The sequence below is a fragment of the Arvicola amphibius genome, chromosome 12, assembly GCF_903992535.2.
Source record: "Arvicola amphibius chromosome 12, mArvAmp1.2, whole genome shotgun sequence".
In the NCBI taxonomy this organism is placed as follows: Eukaryota; Metazoa; Chordata; class Mammalia; order Rodentia; family Cricetidae; genus Arvicola; species Arvicola amphibius.
Window position 1 is genome coordinate 80,341,801 of NC_052058.2, and position 22,472 is coordinate 80,364,272.

The 22,472-nt window shown below is 37.0% G+C and overlaps 1 protein-coding gene across 1 annotated transcript in view; it reads left to right on the forward strand.

Moving 5' to 3' along the window:
* LOC119827250 (complement factor H-like) overlaps positions 1-22,472 on the forward strand; it is a 52,304-nt gene that overhangs the window by 25,514 nt on the left and 4,318 nt on the right. The window contains exons 6-14 of the mRNA XM_038348710.2: positions 2,169-2,342; positions 3,089-3,271; positions 3,358-3,537; positions 5,127-5,303; positions 6,675-6,857; positions 7,045-7,254; positions 7,874-8,047; positions 8,668-8,844; positions 20,379-20,561. Of these exons, the coding sequence (XP_038204638.1) occupies positions 2,169-2,342; positions 3,089-3,271; positions 3,358-3,537; positions 5,127-5,303; positions 6,675-6,857; positions 7,045-7,254; positions 7,874-8,047; positions 8,668-8,844; positions 20,379-20,561 (1,641 nt within the window). The remainder of the gene's footprint in view (positions 1-2,168; positions 2,343-3,088; positions 3,272-3,357; positions 3,538-5,126; positions 5,304-6,674; positions 6,858-7,044; positions 7,255-7,873; positions 8,048-8,667; positions 8,845-20,378; positions 20,562-22,472) is intronic.

Consider the following 22,472-nt stretch of genomic DNA (forward strand, 5'->3'; position numbering starts at 1 on the left):
TATATCACATATCTCTGATTAAAATATAATTGATTTATTATCATAGATGCAAGCTTTTAATAATTCAAACTAAGTCTCAGTTACCAAAATTGTGATTTGAAATATGAAACAAAGTCATGCAACCATGAACAGTGTGATGGGAGAAGACAGGATAATTGGAAGAGTAGAAATGAAAAATTAAAAGGATAGTAACAGAAACTGTGAAACCAGATTTGCAGCTCAAGAATCTCTGAAACTGAAGTCATTAAGGATGTTTATGCCTGGCAGGGTGGTGCACACCCTTCATTTTAGCACTTAGGAGTTAGAAGTATTAGTGTCTTGAGTTCCACACCAGTCTAGGTGAAGGTCTAACCACCCTAAGCATTGCATACAATGCTTTGCCAGGTCTTGCCCTTCTCCCCCATTCCCTCTGCCTGGCTAAAAACCATTAGGTTATATTCTTATCTAGCTACCAAGGTCTAATTACCTCATTTGGTCACATCCTCCTCCTAAGGCTGACTACCAAGTTCCGTTATCAAAGTATTGAAGTTCAGCAATCAAAAGCCCTCTTTGGCTCACCTAATTAACAAACCCAATTAAATTTAAACTCTTCTTCCTAACAAGGGGTTTCTCCTTTTACACTTATAAATCACCATCTTCCTATAAGCCAAGTCTGTCTTCTTTCTATTCAGAGGTAGTCCTTTGTCTCTGTTACCTCTAAAACAAATACACTTCCCCCTCTCTCTTCATGCCTTTGTTCCCCACCCTCCCTTGTCCTCTGTCTTTTATCTCTTGTTTTTGTCTCCTTGCTCCCTGCCTCTCTCCCCTCTGGGACAAATAAATCTCCTTTGTGCTGAGAACTTGGTCTTGATTGTCTTGTGCCAACTTCAACGTTCCTTGCACTGGTCTGCATGGGAAGAACTATCATAAACAAAGAGAAGCAAGTGACCCTGCCCCCGCTTCCCATGCCCCAAATATCAAACTAAACAAATGGTGGTCATTAATTTCTGTCTAATTATAAGCAGTTCAAGATTATAAAATCGGGACTTGAAAACCAGGGAAAAAAAAGAATTACAAATATAAATTGTAAAAAAAGAAGGGGGTGTATTTTTCACTTTAAGATAGAGTATTATGTTATGCTAATAAGATAATTTCTATAAATAAGGTGAAACACATAAACAGGCACAGACAAAAAGAGCATCTTTAAATTATTGTAATTCTAGAATAGAATAATTGTGGTAAGTCTTGTTCTGAACAATTTTTTCCAGTTAATCTAAAACTCAATATTAAAAGAAAGGAATTCTTTGGGGAGGGTTCCCAGAGGATTTTTTTCTCATACACTTAGCATGTGCCATTCATCTGAGATCCATCTCTATCCACATGTAAGTATTTTTTAGTATGATTAACCATGTGTAGTAAGTATTTTTAATACTAGTTTCAAACCGTGACTTTCAAATCTGTTGCTGATTGTATACTAACAGTTAATTTTTAAAAGTATGAATTATCTTTTATGTATCATCCTAATTTTAAAAAAGTGATTTTTAATTTATAAATTAGCAAAAACAGAAATATCAAGGATATAAAATATTTATCTAGTTGTGTTTGTAACAACAATGCCAAATATTGAAGAAAAATTTTATTTTAATGCTGTAAGTTATACATTCTAATTTGAACCAGAATAATTAACAATTAATTATGAATAAGAACTATATTCATATAAAGTATAACAAAGTAGTTTAGAGTAATATAAGTGTTTTGCAAATGTCTTTTACTTCTTTAATTTAAAATATACTAATTATATTTTCCTAACATCAAATACATTAGAATTGATTTTGTGTGCTATATTTTCTCAATTATATAGAACTGAAAATTTTTAATATGTGATTTAGATATTGTATAGAATTAATTTCAAATATGAGAGAATACTTTATGTTGTGAAAATAAGAAAGTTGTGACTTTAGCATTAATAACACCCTACAGAAAATCAGATCCTTAAAAATAAGTTAATTTTACAACTAGTATATTGCACCACCTTACATTTCTCTGAGACTTCCATATAGATTTGAGTGCTATATAAATGCATTTTTAGTAAGGAAGAAAGTTACTGATGTTTCCTTGTGACTGTACATGAGAGGGATAAACCTACTTAAAAGTAATTAATTGTATATTATGATTATCTTACTTTAAAGAAAGAGAATGTAGCATTCCCCTACTAGATCCAAACTTAATCGTCGATCCCAAGAAGGAAAAATATAAAGTTGGAGATTTGCTGAAATTTTCCTGCCGACCAGGACACAGAGTTGGACCAGATTCAGTGCAATGCTACGACTTTGGATGGTCCCCCAGTTTCCCAGCATGTAAAGGTCAGTATCTATTTTGCATTTAAAGAATGAGGATCAGAAGTTAATTTTCCTTCTCTTAATATCCCCCAGTCTTCTAGTATGCTATAGTCTAAAGCATATTCAGAGATATTGACAGCCATTATCAAGCTGTGTGGCTAATACACAGTCACTAATTTACCAAATTAATCCCAGGCTAATTTACTTGTTACAATGTGAATCAATGTGTTTACACATGGAGACATGACAGGGGAGACTACAGAGACTTCTTTCTTTTTGTCTAGAGTACCATTAATGCTGGCATTTTTATAGGATACGCCTTTTAGCCCATTGCACGGAGTATGTCCAAATAATATGAAAGTTGATTTTGATTTTTAATAATTCAATAGCCTGTAATAAACAAACTTAGACAGGTTGAATAGGTGATTGCCACTGTGATGGTATTTTCTACAGAGTGATAACTGGATGATAAAATATTGTCAGAGAATGTGAAAATCTTTATAACTGGCATAAGTACAATTGCTGACCTATTTGCCTGAATCTTCAAGATATCACATTTATAAAACCTTTTTCTACCTTCAGTATGCTTTCAATGCTACTTCAACAGGAATGTTACAGCTTTGAAATGTGTTGTTAGTGTATTTACTTGATAAAATGATATCAATAGGTAATGCAGTTAAAATTTTTAAAAAACAATTTTCCCCATGGACTAGATTCTTAGACTGCAAAATGTACATTCTCATTTATATTTACACAATACTGTGCAATAGGTCAAGTAGGATCATGCGTTCCGCCTCCTGAACTCCTCCATGGGGAAGTTAAGGGAACAAAGAAAGAAGAATACGGCCATGATGAGGTGGTGGAATATGATTGCAAGCCTGGATTTCTTCTGAAGGGACCCAATAAAATCCAGTGTGTTGATGGAAAGTGGACAACCTTGCCGATATGTGTTGGTAATTAAAGTGTTAATATTTGCACACTAGTTTGTGTCTTATGTGCCGTCCTAATCAAAAATACATGTTTGTGAAAACAACCACAGCGGATGCGAGAATGTGTGACAACGTTCCTGAACTTGAGCACGGCTCTGTAAAATTTCCTATGCCCTCCTACCGCCATGGAGATTCAGTGGAGTTCACCTGCTTGGAAACATTCACAATGATTGGAAGCGGGGCAGTTTCATGCATTAGTGGAAGGTGGACCCAGCTTCCTCAATGTATTGGTAAGTCTGTGTGCCTTAAATTTAGACTTCATAAGTTTCATGTTTTCATTGCAGAGATATTTGCTACTATACACTTCTGAAATTAGTATTCTTTTTGAAAATATCGAGTCTCAAACAATTTGGATCCAAAATTTTATTTTTTATAATTTGCTGTATGTGTCCAGATGGTCATGAAGATAATGCCAAAGAAACGTGGATTGCCCTTAGAAAGGTCATATATACCTGCGTTCTTTAGTCCTATGTTCTCCATACACAGAAGCCCTATCAACTCCATAACAGTTTTTCACATAAATCAGTGCCTCTACTGTTTATTAATCCTTAATCATTTGGTAAATAAATGAACTTTGTAAAATCACTTTCTTCAAGACATTCATCACTTCTTTAAAACTAACAAAAACTTTATATGGAAGAAAATCAAACATAACATCGGGCCTGAAAACTCAATTCTGCATTTTTTTTTACAAGCTTCTGCTTTACCATTTGTTCAGACATCAGAGATTTTGTTCTGATGGCTGCTCCACCTACAGTCACCTTCATATCAGCCTCTCCATTTATCACAAGCTGCACTACAACATTAACCATACAGTGCAAACTTTTTCTACCTGACACATTCTTATGATTCTTCATATGTTCTGCTTTCTCTTGATGAATAAGATAATCTTTCAGAAACAAATCCATCACACAATCACCATGCTCCCTAGACTATAGGTCTCTCCCCACTTACCTTCATAGAACATCGGGTTTTCTTTTCCTGTGAGGTAATCTTAAGGAAGTGAATAATTCTTGAGGCTCTTGAGTGCATGAAATGCAGTGATCATTATTACTTTTATTTGCTCTATCCTCTCTCTCTCTCTCTCTCTCTCTCTCTCTCTCTCTCTCTCTCCATTTCTAACTATGAACAAATATTATATATGACCTATACTGAAATTTTGTCAAATTCAAAAAGGACTCTCATCCTCACTGAGTAGTTAAAATATCTAACATAAATTCTCTATATAGTTCGTACTTAACTCATAACACAACCATACAGATTTATTATTACGACATAATATTGTTATATTATAGGATAGTCTAGCACATGTAACAACCTCTTAAAGATTCTTATGAAGGGACTATAATAGAACATACAAGGTGACTACAAGTTCCTAATTTCTTATACTAATTCTCTTGCTAAGAAAACATTTTTAAATAGTTGTTTTTTACAAATGTACCTTAGATATTCTTTTCTTATATCACATCTATCAAAAAGGGCATTTAAAGTAGAACCTTCTCCCACCAGTAAAGCAGGATTGTTCCCCCTCCCCACAACCTCTCCAGCATAAGTTGTCATCAGTGTTTTGGATCCTGGCCATTCTTAGAGGTGTAAGATGGAATCTCAGAGTTGTTTTGATTTGCATTTCTCTGATGGTTAAGGATGTTGAGCACTTCTTTCAGCGATTTTAGATTCCTCTGTTGAGAGTTCTCTGTTTAGGCCTGTACTCCATTTTTTATTGGAGTATAAATAATAGTTTCATAACTATTTTTTAATTATTATATAGCAGCTAACTCACTTCTTGTCTTTATTTTTTCATGGAAATATTTTTCTGTAGCAACAGATCAACTGGAGAAGTGTAAAGCACCGAGGTTTAGTACAGTGGGGTCAAAACTCCCTGAGAAGAGTGAATTTAATCACAACTTTAGCATAAGTTTCAAATGTAGAGGAAAGCAGGAATACAAACATTCAGTCTGCATCAATGGAAGATGGGATCCAGAGCCAACCTGTACAAGTAAGCATCTTTGCATTGTCTTCCTATGACTAGTATAGTCTTTTCTCACCTGTAATAGTAGTAGCTTTGAGTCCTTAAAACAATGTAAGTTTTAAGCGTTTTATATCTGAATCCTGTATTTTTGTCATTTCCAACTCTCCATCTTCCTCCTCAAACTGGTTTATATATTTGAACTGGATAAAACCATCTAGTGCTTCTTCATTGTGTATGTGTTTAGGAAGAAGTGCTTAGGATTGGATATCATATTTTTTGGCTCACTCTTCTGTGGAGAAGTTGATTACCCCTCTCTACATGCCCATTTAATTACCTGTAGCTCTTCATCTAGGAGAAGAGCCTTGTAACATTTTTCTCTATCTATGTTGACATGTCAACTGGTATCATCATCATGCAAGTCTTGTTTAGGTGACCATTCTTTTGAGATTTTATGTGTTAAAATACCCTGTCATGTATGAAGACACTATCTCATAGTTGACATACCAGAAAAATACTTCTTAAAGCAAAGATGATTTAGAAATTACTGTGTTGAATCTGTTATTGACCTTTAATATAAAACACTCAAGCAAATTTGATGAAAATTAATTCACCTCTGTGTCATAATGATTTCTTACTCTTAGATTCCCTTCTAATTCTTTCATCACAACACAAGTGCTATGGCATTTGTAGGTCTATGCTTATAATCATCATGCATTTCTCTATGAGTGTACATAGTAGTAATTTAATAATCCAATCATTCTTGTAATCGATCTGTTTTGTAGAAAACTGACTCATTTAACACCTCCAAATTTATGTAAATAGCAAAGATTTTATTTGACCATTTCTGCTTCCCTATATGTATTTGCCAGTGTCACTTTGAATGCCATATATCACTTGGTATTTTATAACATTTCTGAAAATTTTTCAAGGAAATTAATTCCATGTGATTCAAAAATCAACCTATTATGTACATTTTCATGAAATGCATGTGTTGATTTGTAGTTCCTCCTGGTTTAATCATGTCTGATATAATTTTGATTACTGTGTGAAGTAAGGTGATATTTATTTTTCTTTCCCACATGGCTAGCTAAGTGTTCAAAGAATGTGGGAAAATGTATTAATGATGGAAGTGTTAATTTCTTTCTAGTAGTTTCATTCCACTTCAGAAGAAATAGGAAAAAATTGATTATTAACAACCACTAGTAAAGAAGACTTTCCTATTATGAATCTGAATGATAAATATGAGGTATCTTGATTTTATAGTTACTTAGACAAAACTTTCCATAAGTATAAAATAAATATAATTATTACATTGTCATAATTAATATTTAAAAATTATTGCTTTAATAATTTAACATACTATCATTAGTCAAAAACTCTGATGTTGAATTTTTTTAGGAATAGAGAAAAAATCCTGCCCTCCTCCACCACAGATTCCAAATGCCCAAGTGATGGAAACCACAGTGAAATACTGGGAGGGAGAAAAGGTTTCTATTCTTTGTCAAGACAATTACCAAACTCAGGACACAGAAGAGATGGTGTGCAGAGATGGAAGGTGGCAGTTGTTACCACGCTGTGTTGGTCAGTAGCTATGACTTATTTTAAAACATTGTTTCTTTGGATACTGAAGAGAAATCAAGTGAAGGGGATGACAGTGAAAAATTAGGGCTTAACATATATACTGTGGAGACATGGCCCAAACACTTTCTCTTTATTTACCAATGTAAAATTTTCATCTATGCTTCACTATTTTCTTTTCTTCATATAGCGAAAATCCCATGTTCCCAGCCCCCTGAAATAAACCACGGATCTATTAAATTACCCAGATTGTCAGAAGAAAGGAGAGACACAGCTGAGTCCAGAAGTTATGAACACGGCACTACACTCAGCTATGTTTGTGATGATGGATTTAGAATGGCTGAGGAGCATGGGGTAACCTGCCACATGGGGAAGTGGAGTGCTCCACCTCGTTGTGTTGGTGAGAGCAGCATGAAAATTCAATTCTGGTTTCAGAACAAGTCTTTACCAATAATTTTTGTCATGAAAATCAGAAAAAGGAACGATTTAGAATTGTACATAGAATTTTATTTTATTTATTAACCATAAATTTCTATATTCATAATTTGATATATCCTGATTTTGTTAATTGTATTGATTGTCTTGAAATCTACTTTTATTTTTCAACTTTGCTTTTAAATATGAAGTGTAGTCTACTGTCTTCACCTGCTCATGTGAGTTGTACTGTTCCACTCGCCACCAGGTGTTAAATTACTGGGTTCCTTTTCCCCACAATATGCTGCACCTGCAATATATGTTTCCTGAGATTACTATTTCTTGCTCACCTCTTCCTTTAGCCACTCATGATTTTACAGGCATTTGGTGTCAAGTTCTTGCTCCGTGGTAAAGCGTTTTAACAGATTCATGACAACAGAAAGTGTTCTTAGGACACACTATCCATCTCCTCTGTGATGGAACATCTTCCTTGTTAACATTTCCCTCTAGAACTACTACACATAGACCTAACACATACAAGTGTGCTCTAAACTGGTAAAATGTGGAATCATTTCACTCTCTTTCTCTCATTGTGTTATTTTTAGAACTTCCTTGTGGACCTCCACCTTCAATCCGTCACGGTATTGTGTCTCATGAACTAGACAGTTACCAACATGGAGAAGTGGTGACTTACAGTTGTTCTGAAGGTTTTGGAATTGATGGATCAGCATTTATTAAATGTGTAGGAGGAAAGTGGTCCCAGCCACCAGCTTGCATAAGTATAACTTTATTTCATTCATTTCATAATAGATTATCCAACTCAAGCTACATGTGGTATAAATAAGAAACTAAGCTGTAGTTATATCATATCAGAAGGGTTTGCTGGAATATTCTGGATGATGGCAGTTAAACACAGAACTAGTAAAACACAGTTTGATATTTTGAGCCCAATTATTTCATTTCCACTTCATGTGTCCTGAGCAATCAGTATCCTCAGAATTCTAGAAAACAATGACTCTATTCAAAAGGCCCATCACTACAGTGATGGTTTTAACAACAATACTACTACAACCACATATGCTCTAAAGAATTGAAATAGTAATTATAATAAATTTACCTTTGATGAATCTAAAAAGTAGAAATATATCAGAGGGGTGGAAAGTATGAGAGATAAAATTGAATACACAATAAAATATCTCAAGAATTATAACTATCAGTATTCTGTATCCAATGTCATCCCCACCTCATTTATTTTCATAAATATGGGACAATTCAGTGTAGCTAATCAAAATGGGAAACCTACAGTATTTATTGTTCTCAATGAACCTTACTATTGTTTCATATATTGTATGTTCTTCAATGTCCTGAAAACAAACCTGATATATTCTTTTTCTTTCAGAAACTGATTGTGACATTTTACCCAGGTTTGAAAATGCTGTACTCATAGAAAAGGAAAAAAAATCATATAGGTCAGGTGAACAAGTGATGTTCAAATGTGCACCATCTTATCAAATGTATGGATCCAACAGTGTGACGTGTGTTAATCGCATGTGGATTGGAGAGCTGGTATGCAAAGGTAGTTTGATGCACTTTCAACATGTATTTATTATAGTTTTAGAGGATTGATTAAAAAGGTCTAGCAGGATTTAATGATGGACAAAGATTATCTCTTAAATCAAGCCAAAGTTGATTTATGTTTAAAATAAAATCATGATGTTGAAAACCCAATGGCTAAGAAAATGGAGTACTTGTCTCAAGAATGTGTTTCTGTGGCCATCATCATCGTTATCTTTGGACCAGGTTTCTGAATGTAATTAATACTGAGGAGCTCATCCTAGAGATCTTAAACAGAAACATCTAGAGGGGAGATCTTGAGTTCACTATAATGTTTCTCAGGGGTTCTGGGAAAACTCAGTTTGGAAAATATAGCTGTAAACTGTAAGCATTCGTAAACGCATTGTTAAAGAATAATCTTTCATTTAATATCTTCTATATATCTCATTTTCTCTAATTGTTGGAATATTAGAATATTTTATTTGATCATCTTTTCCTTATAACTTTGGTATTCTTGAAACAATGTTTTCTTCCTTATATTGAAAATAGATATTTCTCACTTGTATATCCTTATTATGATTTTTTCCTCTCCACCTCTTGTCCCATCTGAACACACACCCTTACTGTCTGTCATTAGAAAATAAAAGCGTTCTAAGGAATAATAAAAGAACAAAACAAATAATAAACACATCAGAATGGGACAAAATAGACTGTTTAAAGGGAAAGAGCTGAAGAAAAGACACAAGAAAGTAATACAAAAATAAAGTTTCACTTATTTGCATACTCAGGAATCTGCAAAAGTAGTAATGGAAACTATGTAAATGACTTGTAGGGTAAAAAGAGAGAAGGAAAAATATAAACAAAATAAAAATTAAAGCAAAATAAAAATAATATGGAATTTAAGAAAGAAAGAAAAATTAAAGACCTGACAGTACATTATGAGACAAGGAACTTACAAATATGCCCTTGAATTGTTTGATGCAGACTACCCTTAAGAGTAGTTTGTTTTTCATTTGATACTTCCTTGGAGAACTCTAGATTTTCATCTGCAAGTAGTTCTCAATTGGAGATTGCTTCTGGGTTGGGAATGTGTGCTTGTGCCACCTTCTCCTTTCAATTCTAAGACCTCATCTGGTGCAGATCGGGCCCTGTGTGTGCTCCTCAGTCTGTTAGTTTATAGGCACATCAATCTTGTTGATTTAAACGGCCTTGTTTTTGTGTCCTCTATCCCTTCTGGTTCTTATACTCTTTCTGTTGGCTCCTAGTCTGCCTGGTTCCCTGAGTCATACAAGAAGGAATTTTATACCCCAATACAATAGAAGTGGAAGGCAAAAGACTGTCTTTATATGATACAAAGGACAACTACAACAGTTGCTTGCTTCAATACTTGACACATCAAGCCATTAATTAATAAAAAAAAAAATCATTCTGTTGTTTAGGTAGTGAACCCACCCTATACCAAATATCCTGAAGGCAGCAACTCCCTAGCTCAAATCTATTAATTCAAAAGAAGGAGCAGAAATATGTTTGAATTCTCTGACCTTTGGTCAGGTCTACCTATTGGGCCATCTTAACATCCAAAAGACCAAATAACTATACTCTAGATCAGTGTGTGTAGCCACACTTGTCAACAATCTCTCTAACCTTCAGACAAAGTGGAAATAAGCTCACATTTTGGGGGCCTCTACAGTTTTTAAGTTTTCTTTTTATTTAACTGAAAAATTTTTTTCTCATAATATATCCAGGCCACAGTTTCCCTCCCTCTACTGCTCCTAGTTTCTCACTCTCCCCTGTACTCTAGATGCACTCCTCACCTTTTCCTTTCAGAAAGGAAAAGGCCTCCAAGGCAATAACTTAACATGCCAAAACAATCTACAATAAGACAAGATAGATAGCTTTATAACTAGGCTGAACAAGGCAATCTGACAGGAGGGAAAGTGTCCCAAAAGCAGACAAAAATATTAGAAACACAGTCACTCCTACTGTTAGGAGTCCCACCAGAAAAAAATCAAGTTAAAAACCATAACATGTAGGCAGAGATCCTGGTGCAGAGCCATGCAGGCCAAGTGTTTTCTGCTTCAGTCTCTGTAAGCACATGTGAGCCCTGGTTCTGGTTAGTTTATTCAGAGGGTCATGTCCTCCTGGTTGTTGTTGTTGTTTAAATAGAATGCTGCAGGTCCCCAAGTGGCTGCAACAGACAGCGGGTCCCAAGACTACACTGCAGGTTCCCTAAGTGGCAGAAGGCAGCAGGCAGTGGGTCCCAAGAGCAGACAGTACTAGGCAGGGATGGTGCAATTTCCCAAGTGGTTGCAGTGGGCCATGAGGGGCCAGTCCCAGGCAGGGAGCCATGAGGTGGGTGAAAGACCTCAATGGGTAGCCAATCCCATGAGGAGAGACAGACAGATGGTTATACCAGGAGACCATGGCTCAGGTCTCCAAAGGCAGCTGGTCCCTGGCAGGGAGTCTCCCAGTTGGTGAAAGACAAAGACATGGATAGACACGCCACATAGAGTGAGGTTGGCTATTTATTTAGTGGGTTATGGACGGGGAAGGGGAGAAGGGGCAGAAGAACAGAAAAAGAAACAGAGAGAGGGGGAAGAGGAAAGAGAGAGAGAGAGAAAGAGAGAGAAAGAGAGAAAGACAGACAGAGAGAGAGAGAAAGACAGAGAGAGAGAGAGAGAGAGAGAGAGAGAGAGAGAGAGAGAGAGAGAGAAAGAGAGGGGTAGAAGGGGAGAAGTGGAGAGAAGGAAGAGACAGAAGCTGCCTCTTGAAGGAAAAGAAGGGACTCAGGGTGGAAGCTGAAGATCAGCTTGCCTCGGCAGATGGGGCAGGGGAGTAGGCCTGGCTTGTCTCTCTTTTTTTTTTCCTTTTTTAAAAATGATTTTTATTGAGCTCTACATTTTTCTCTGCTCCCCTCCCTGCCTGTCACCTCCCTACTTCAACCCTTCTCAAAGGTCCCCAAGCTCCCAATTTACTCAGGAGATATTGTCTTTTTCTACTTCTCATGTAGATTAGGTCTATGTAAGTCACTCTTAGTGTCATCATTGCTGTCTACGTTCTCTGGGATTGTGGTTTGTAGGCTGTATTTCTTTGCTTTATGTTTAAAAACTACCTATGAGTAAGTACATGTGATAATTGTCTCTCTGTATCTTGGTTAACTCACTCAAAATAAGGTATTCTAGCTCCATCCATTTTCCTGCAAATTTCAAGATGTTATTATTTTTTTCTGCTGTGTAGTACTCCATTTTGTAAATGTACCACATTTTCTTCAGCCATTATTCAGTCAAGGGGCATTTAGGTTGTTTCCAGGTTCTAGTTTTGACAAACAATGCTGCTATAAACACAGTTGAGCACATATCCTTGTGGTACAATTGAGCATCCTTGGATATATACTTAAAAGTGGTATTACTTAATAAACTTTTTTTCTCATTTTTTTATTCAAGATTTCCATCTCCTCCCCTCCTCCTCCCCCTTCCCTCCCCTCCCTTCCACCTATACCCCCACTCCACCCCTCTCCAAAGACAAAGAGCCATCAGGGTTCCCTTCACTATGTTAAGTCCAAGGTCCTCCCAGCTCCCCCTAAGTCCAGGAAGGTGAGCAACCAAACTGACAAGGCTCACAGTGAGCCCGTTCATGCTGTAGAGTTCATGTTCATTGCCATTGTCCTTGGTTTCTCAGTCCTCCACCACCGTCAGCCACATTCAGAGAGTCCGGTTTGGTCCTTTGTTCCATCAGTCCCATTCCGACTGGACTTGGTGGTCTCCCATTAGATCTGTCCCACCGTCTCAATGGGTAAAAGCACTCCTCGCGGTCCTGGCTTCCTTGCTCATGATCTCCCTCCTTTTGCTCCTCATCAGGACCTTGAGAGCTCAGTCTGGTGCTCCTATGTGGGGCTCTGTTATTTTCTCCATCCAATGCCAGGTGAAGGTTCTATGGTGATATGCAAGATATTCATGAGTATGACAATAGGATCTGGACATTTCTGGCACCCTCTCCTCAGCTGCCCAAGGACCTAGCTGGGGGCGTCTTCCTGGACACCTGGGAACCCCTCTAGAGTCAAGTCTCTGCCAACCCTAGAATGGCTCCCTTAAGTAAGATATATAATTCCTTGTTCCCATATCCACCCTTCCTATATCCCAACCATCCTATTCCCCCAAGCTCTTCCCATCCTCCACTTCACACTTTTCTCTCCCCATCCCCCCTCCCCCATCCCACCCCACCCCTATGTTCCCATTTTTTGTCCAGCAATCTTGTCTACTTCCAGCATCCAGGAGGATAACTATATGTTTTTCTTTGGGTTCACCTTCTTATATAGCTTCTCTAGGATTTTTACGAATTATAGGCTCGATGTCCTTTATTTATGGCTAGAACCCAATTATGAGTGAGTACATCCCATGTTCATCTTTTTGGGCCTGGGTTACCTCACTCAGGATGGTGTTTTCTATTTCCCTCCATTTGCATGCAAAATTCAAGATGTCATTGTTTTTTACCGCCGAGTAGTACTCTAATATGTATATATTCCACACTTTCTTCATCCATTCTTCCACTGAAGGGCATCTAGGTTGTTTCCAGGTTCTGGCTATTACAAATAATGCTGCTATAAACATAGTTGAACAGATGCTTTTGTAATATGATTGGGCATCTCTTCGGTAAATTCCCAAGAGTGGGATTGCTGGATCCTGGGGTAGGTGGATCCCAAATTTCCTGAGAAACCTCCACACTGCTTTCCAAAGTGGTTGCACAAGTTTGCTTTCCCACCAGCAATGGATGAGTGTACCCCTTGCTCCACATCCTCTCCAGCAAAGGCTATCATTGGTGTTTTTGATTTTAGCCATTCTGACAGGTGTAAGATGGTATCTCAGCGTTGTTTTGATTTGCATTTCCCTGATTGCTAAGGAGGTGGAGCATGCCCTTAAGTGTCTTTTGGCCATTCGAACTTCTTCTGTTGAGAATTCTCTGTTCAGTTCCGTGCCCCATTTTTTAATTGGGTTAATTAGCATTTTAAAGTCTAGTCTCTTGAGTTCCTTATATATTTTGGAGATCAGGCCTTTGTCTGTTGCGGGGTTGGTGAAGATCTTTTCCCAGTCAGTAGGCTGCCTTTTTGTCTTAGTGACAGTGTCCTTTGCTTTACAGAAGCTGCTCAGCTTCAGGAGGTCCCATTTATTCAATGTTGCCCTTAATGTCTGTGCTGCTGGGGCTATACGTAGGAAGCGGTCTCCTGTGCCCAAATGTTGTAGAGGACTTCCCACTTTCTCCTCTAACAGGTTCAGTGTGTTCAGATTGATATTGAGGTCTTTAATCCATTTGGACTTGAGTTTTGTGCAAGGTGATAGACACGGATCTACTTTCATTCTTCTACAGGTTGACATCCAGTTATGCCAGCACCATTTGTTGAAGATGCTTTCTTTCTTCCATTGTGTGCTTTTAGCTCCTTTATCAAAAATCAGGTGTTCATACATTTGTGGGTTAAGATCTGGGTCTTCTATTTGATTCCATTGGTCGACTTCTCTATTTTTATGCCAGTACCAAGCTGTTTTCAATACTGTAGCTCTGAAATAGAGTTTGAATTCAGGGTTGGTAATGCCTCCAGAAGTTCCTTTATTGTATAAGATTGTTTTGGCTATCCTGGGTTTCTTTTTTTTTTCTCATTTTTTTATTCAAGATTTCCATCTCCTCCCCTTCTCCTCCCCCTTCCCTCCACTCCCTTCTACCCATACCCCCACTCCACCCCTCTCCAAAGACAAAGAGCCATCAGGGTTCCCTTCACTATGTTTAGTCCAAGGTCCTCCCAGCTCCCCCTAAGTTCTAGCCATAAATAAAGGACATCGAGTCTATAATTCATAAAAAAATCCTAGAGAAGCTATATAAGAAGGTGAACCCAAAGAAAAACATATAGTTATCCTCCTGGATATTGGAAGTAGACAAGATTGCCGGACAAAAATTGGGAACATGTGGGTGGGGTGGGATGGGGGATGGGGGGATGGGGAGAGAAAAGTGTGAAGTGGAGGATGGGAAGAGCTTGGGGGAATAGGATGGTTGGGATATAGGAAGGGTGGATATGGGAACAAGGAATTATATATCTTACTTAAGGGAGCCATTCTAGGGTTGGCAGAGACTTGACTCTAGAGGGGTTCCCAGGTGTCCAGGAAGACGCCCCCAGCTAGTTCCTTGGGCAGCTGAGGAGAGGGTGCCAGAAAGGTCCAGATCCTATTGTCATACTCATGAATATCTTGCATATCACCATAGAACCTTCACCTGGCATTGGATGGAGAAAATGACAGAGCCCCACATAGTAGCACCAGACTGAGCTCTCAAGGTCCTGATGAGGAGCAAAAGGAGGGAGATCAAGAGCAAGGAAGCCAGGACCGCGAGGAGTGCTTTTACCCATTGAGACGGTGGGACAGATCTAACGGGAGACCACCATATCCTGGGTTTCTTGTTCTTCCATATAAAGTTGATTATTGTCCTCTCAAGATCTGTGAAGAATTTTGATGGGATCTTTAAGGGGATTGCATTAAATCTATAGATTGCCTTTGGTAGTATTGCCATTTTTACTATGTTGATCCTCCCAATCCAAGAGCAGGGGAGATCCTTCCATTTTCTGGTGTCCTCTTCAATTTCTCTCTTCAAAGACTTAAAGTTCTTGTCAAATAGGTCTTTCACTTCCTTGGTTAGAGTTACCCCAAGATATTTTATGCTATTTGTGGCTATCGTGAATGGTGAAGCTTCTCTGATTTCTTTCTCTGCTTCCTTATCCTTTGTATAAAGGAGGGCGACTGATTTTTTTGGAGTTGATCTTGTATCCTGCCACGCTACTAAAGGAGTTTATCAGCTGTAGGAGTTCTTTGGTGGAGTTTTTCAGGTCGCTTATGTACACTATCATATCAGACAGATGAGGGTTAAAAGCATCATTAAAATGCTGCACCAACAAAGTTACAATTCTGAAAAACAGAAGAAATATGGAAAATTTCTCTAGAAGGCAGAACATGAAGTGATATTTATGAAATGATCAATTTTACTATTATTTGAAGAAATTCAGAATAAGATTTGATATTACTGTTAAACATTCATTTCATCCCTACTCTGTATAAAACTCATCTTTAGACTATCTCAAATCACCAAGGCAGAAAAGGTTTATTCCTTTCCCTGTGAGGAAATGTGCAGTCTAAGGAGTTGTCTAAGGCTAGCAATGGGGAGTGGTCAGTCCTGCATGTAGGTCTCTTAACCTGTGTGTCCAGCTCTGCTACCCACAATGCAATGCTCATGTTCATCCTCTTTTCTTTGCCTCTTTCACTTTTTGCTGTAACTTATTTATAGACATATGTACAGAGGAGAACTTATTTCAGCACGTAAGTAAAATAATGCATATTAAGCCTTGAAAAAAAATTAAATAAATAAATAAATAATTTTTAATGTTGAAAAGCTAATTTTATGTTTAAATACATATTTTGTAAAACATAACATTGTACAATTTTCTCTAAAATGATCTATAGATTCCATTTAATCTCCATAAGATCGTGAGAATTTTGTGGACTTGATGGTCCAATTCTCAGTTTTGATGGTGATACAGAATGTCTAGAAAATCTGAAATAATTTTGAAAATGGATGAATGTCTACATTCATTAAAATCACTAAAATGCCTGATGATTTCTGATAATTAAATATTAATTAGCTGGTTGAAGAGACAGAACAATTCAAACTCTTGTACTATTCTATAAAATGATACCTCAGAGAATTGTTAGTGATTTCACCAAAAGAATAACAGACTTTCTCATATGCTTGGCAATTTGGCCAGCAATTATATATAAGAGGGTAGAAACTACTTACACACAAGTATTTGTAAATTCTTGTCCGGAGAATCTTTTTTTCCACAAGAGTCAAGAAGTAGCAAGACTTTGGATGTGAGCAAAGAATGAATAAATACATAATGATATGCTTTTACTCCTTATCATCATACTAACTGAAAATCATAAGGCATGCTAACATTATATAATACTCAAATGCAGATACAAATCTAGATGCAGTGTAACCCATGCTTATAAAATTTTCCTTAAAACAAGCAAACAAACTAAAAGACAACCACTAAAATTCCCATGCCAAAATGTTGCCCATACAACATTAAATATGAGAATTATTAAACATGAGAATTAACTTTCAAGTCTTAATATCTGTTTAGAACTGTACCTGTCTAGAATCAAATTGTCTATGTTTGTCCAATATTAATTGTCTAACTTATAGTAAGCAAATGATACCTGAAAAAGATCATTAAAAACTAAAAGTAAAAATAACATGTGGTTTTAGATAGGAGGTATGCCTACCAGTACATCTCATTTATCCTAGCTCTGGATTTTACTCGCCTGTACCCAGAGGATCCAGGTATTAATCTTGGATCTGCAGTTAATTAGCTTTGTGACCTAGCATATGTTGTTCATTTCTCTTAACATATTAAATGATGGACTATACTCTCCTAAATGTCCAGCTATCTCTAAAATCTTGAATGTAAAATAAATATTTGAAACTTCAAAAAAAAGTGGTATTACTGGGTCTTGAAGGTTGTTTCCTAATTTTCTGAGAAAGCACCACACTGACATCCAGAAGGGTTTGTACCAGCTTGCATTCCTACCAGTAATGTAGGAATGTTCCCCTTTCCCCACAACCTCTCCAGCATAAGTTGTCATCAGTGTTTTTGATCTTGGCCATTCATACAGGTGTAAGATGGAATCTCAGAGTTGTTTTGATTTGAATTTCTCTGATGACTACTAAGGATGTTAAACATTTCCTTATGTGTCTTTCTGCCATTTTAGATTCCTCTGTTGAGAGTTCTCTGTTTAGGACTGGATTCCATTTTTTTTTTATTGGAGTGTTTGGTTGGTCTTGTTCAAGGCCTCTGAATTCTGCAACACTATTGATACTGGGCGTCCTCTTAGACATTTTTTTGTTACCCTGTGTCATGGAGATTCTGAAGCTTTAGATCTGCAAGAATAGCTCCTTCATGTGCTTCAGCAGTTCATAGATAGAATGGAGGTTCTGGTTCTGGTCGTGGATGGTAGCTGGGTTGGTCAGCCAGGCAACTCTCCTTCTTTCTCATTACCAAGAGGATCTCTCCAGCACTGCCCAGATGGCCCACCCAAGTCAGCAAACAGCAAGAGATGGAGCAAGTTCTCCTCTCCCTCCCTCAGGGCATGTTCACTTTATTCATTCCACTGGGCCAACTTTGTTTACTGTGCTGCCCAGGTGAGGAGCAGAGCCCACTCTCCCAGATGCAGTAGCCTGTAAGGGGCAAAGCCAAGGTTTTCTACTTCCAAGACCCAAGGGCCAGCTCTGATGTCTGCCATATGTGATAAGGGGCAAGGGACTATGGGATTTCCTTTTTTCTTACATGTTGATTTAAAAATATGAGACTTTTATGAGTACATGCCAAGACTTAATTTTATGAGTACAGAAATTTCCAAAATTACTTCAATTAGTCATTTAGTATTGAATGTGAACTATGTATTTTTGATGCAAAAATTTACATCATATCTATAAACAAACTTTAACTGCCTAGTCCACTGCTCAAATTCTATTTAAGATTATATGCAGGTGAAACAATTACTAGTATGTTTGATTTATCTGTTCTTTTGTTAATTTGTGTATGCTTTCTCAGTTTATCAGTCTTATTTCCTTTTTCTTTGAAGACATATTTCTCAATACTTTTTTGGCAAGCATTTTTATTGGTTTTGAGTACACAATTTGAGTATGCTATCTCTGTTTCCTAACTGTTATAGGAGGTTGCATATTTGTTTTCTTGCTGCCTGGCAACTCAGCCCCAAAATAATCACACAGATTATATTATTTAAATCACTGCTTGGCCCATTAACTCTAACTTCTTATTAGCTAACTCTTACATATTAATTTAACCCATTTCTATTAATCTGTGTATTACTCCTTGGCAGTGGCTTACCTAGTAAAGTTCCAGCATCTGTCTCCAGTGGGGCTACACGGTTTTTCCCGGACTATGTCTTCTTTCTCCCAGCATTCAGTTTAGTTTTCCCAGCCTACCTCAGTTCTGCCCTATCAACAGGAGAAGGCAGTTTCTTTATTAACCAATGGTATTCACATCATACAGAGGGGAACCCCACATCACCTAACTACTTGTTACTGAAGTGACCCTAGGTATTTGTGTGTGTGTTTGTCATCCTTTACTAATGATGGCATTTTATACTTCAGTGGAAGCTGGAAACTGCACTCAACCTTAGAATTTACCTATAATTCCTACTTTCCATGTTTTACTTAAAGATTCCTGCTATATATACTGAACACCATTTTCAAATGCTAGGTTTCCCCTCAGACATAAACATAATTTAATGAGCAGAAAGATTATTTAGTATATAACCCTCATTTTACCAGTTACTTCTCATTGAAAGTCTTAACTTTCATTTTTATTTCTCCAATGAATTCAGGTAGTTAGTATTTCTGAGAAACTCTCGGTCTGAGATAAATCCTTTTTATCTTCTTTTATCTGATAATGTCTTCCTTGAAAGGGCTAATACCACTGGGCAAAGATTTCAAGGCTGACTCTCATTTTCTTTCATCTCCTATGGCCTCCATGGTGGTAGATGAGAAGTCACTTTCTTTGAATCTTCATCCAGTGTGGATAGTGATGACTTCATACAATTCTTTTAAAAAATATTTTCTTTAAGCAGTTTCAATGCATGTGTGTGCATGAGCTTCATAACTTGTTCTGTTTGAGTTTACTCAGCTCTTAAACATGCATAATTATGCCTTTTACCCAACTTTTTCCATTTTCCTTCATGGTATAACATTTTCATTGGATCTTAAACATTTTATTTTTCTTGTGAACAGCATTGGAGTTTAGTTCTGTTTCATGATGTTTCTGTTGAAATCTTACTCAACAGATTATACAACCAGTACTTGATTTCAGTTTTTTCCTGTGATCTCATCAGGACAATCAGACACCCAAAAGAAAAACAAATGGTATACAACACTGTACAGCTAGTTGCAGTCTGGATTTCTTAACTAGAATTCTCAGTCTTCCCTCTTCCTATATTGTTTACTAAATAGATTATATCCTAGAATCCCCGCTGTACCTAGCAAAAGTATAACCTCTAGATACCAATAAATGTTTCCCCTTAAGGAAACCAGAAAGCCTAATTAGCCTTCTGTAGCTTTATAAGCTTTAATTTCTTGTCCATAAATGTGTGTTTCTACAAAAATTATCATGAAGATCAGAAATATATAAAGCAATAAATACTCCAGTGTCTTAAAAACAAAGAAACTCTGAGTGTCTACATTAGCATTTGCATGTTCAGAAGTTGTTAAGATATTTACTAGCACTGGAAGGCTTCAGAGCAGATAGGCTAGCTTCAGTTCAGTAAGTACTTTAGGTGAGAAGGAAGAAAAAAATGTGTAACTTTTTATTTGATTGAAATTTCTTAAAGTAATCATTTCTATAGTCAGAAATTACTGAAATCTTTTAGCACAGAACTTTCATTACTTCCGATTAATCCTTTACTTTGATTTGATGTCTCAAACATTGAAATGCTGTATTTCTAGATTCAACAGGGAAATGTGGGCCGCCTCCACCTATTGACAATGGGGACATCACTTCCTTCCCTTTACCAGTATATGAACCATCATCATCAGTTGAATATCAGTGTCAGTTCTTGTACCAACTGCAGGGCAACAAGAAAATAACATGTAGAGATGGAGAATGGTCTGAGCCACCAAAATGTTTACGTAAGTACCTCTTTCTCATAGATGATAGGGGATTCATTTCCATGATATAAAATTTTTTGTTAATAAAGAATGTTCACAGATTAAAAGCAACGTTTTTGCTTAGTGTTTCACTGCCAAATATCAGACAAATATGAGGAAAACAAGGTTACTAGATTCATTTTTATATAAAATTGAAGTGAAATTTTGTCAACTATTTGACTTTCACTTCAATTTTGCTAATCATAATCAAAGGAAGTCAGGACAGGAACTCAAACAGGGCAGGATTCTGGACTCAGGAACTGATGAAGAGGCCACAGAGGGGTTTTGCTTACTGACATGTTTTTCATGGTTTCCTAAACCTGCTAGAATCGAGGACTACAAGTCTAGGGATGGCACCACCTACCATGGCCTGGTTCCTCTCCCATTGATTACTAATTGAGAAAAGGACTTACAGGTGGATTTCATGGAGGCATTTCCTCAACTAATACTCCTTCTCCAATGAGTACAGCTTGTATCGTGTCATTTACACATACAAAACCATTCAGTAAGAGGCCATTCTTATTCAAATCACCACACCTGTATTTAATTTAAATTCTAGCACCTCATGTAACCTCTCCTTCCCTTAGATAAGTCATTTAACTTGTATTAACCACTTTCAGGCATTCAAGAGGAATTTTATTTTTTCTTTCCACCATGTGAGAAAGGAAACAAAGGACTTGTATTCTTGTGTTGGGATCACTTCAATTAATGTCCCTCACTGTCTTTTTTCTAACTAAAATAATAAAAATTACCTATAATGTCTGAGCAATATTTCATATAAAAATATACCACATTTTTCTTTATTAATTTATTAATTGTTGGGCACCCAAACAGTTTTCCCTTCTTAACTACCATGACATAGAAATATGGATTAAAAGTATACTTGCAGGTTGAGTAAGTTGGTTTTATTTGCTCTGGGTACCAAAATAGGGATACAGGGATAGTATTTCTAGATTTTTTTAATGAAACCTCTATAATTATAGTAACTTCACAAACTCATGTTTCCCATCAACATCTCTCCAGTTTCTTTTCCACCACACACTCACAAGCATTTGTAAATTTTAGTGTTCTAGAATACCATTCTAGCTGGGTGGCATTGGAGATATGCTTGTCAGTGAAATGATAGCTAATGATTTTAATCAACTTTTTCCACTCACTAACATGTATATTTATTCTTTTGATTTCTGTTCATATTATTCAGGTGTGAGTGACTCACTTTTCTTTCTAATAGTATTTTCAATTATTTATTTATTCTTGACATACGAAGTCCATTATATAACATATATAAACCCCTAACAAGGAATAACCCACAACAGTTTTCTCCAAGTATACTGGCAGTGATTCCTTAATTGTATTGATTATGTTTTCTGATAAACACAAGTATTTCGTTGTGATATACTCTATTGGTCAAAGTTTGCTTTTGTGTCTTATGTTTTGGAATTCCAGTCAAATATTCACTGTCCAAAACCAGTGAAGTCTTTCCCTGTTGTTTTTCTTTTTTTTCCAGTTTATTTATTTTTTATTAAAAATTGCCATCTCCTCCCTTCCTCCTCCCCCTTCCCTCCCCTCCCCTCCATCCACACCCCACTCCCTCCCTCTCGAGGCCAAACAGCCATCAGGGTTCTCTACACTATGTTGAGTCCAAGGTCCTCCCAACTCCCCCCAGGTCCAGGAAGGTGAGCAACCAAACTGACAAGGCTCACATCCTAGAGAAGCTATATAAGAAGGTGAACCCAAAGAAAAACATATAGTTATCCTCCTGGATACTGGAAGTAGACAAGATTGCCGGACAAAAAATGGGAACATAGGGGTGGAGTGGGATGGGGGGAGGGGGGATGGGGCGAGAAAAGTGTGAAGTGGAGGATGGGAAGAGCTTGGGGGAATAGGATGGTT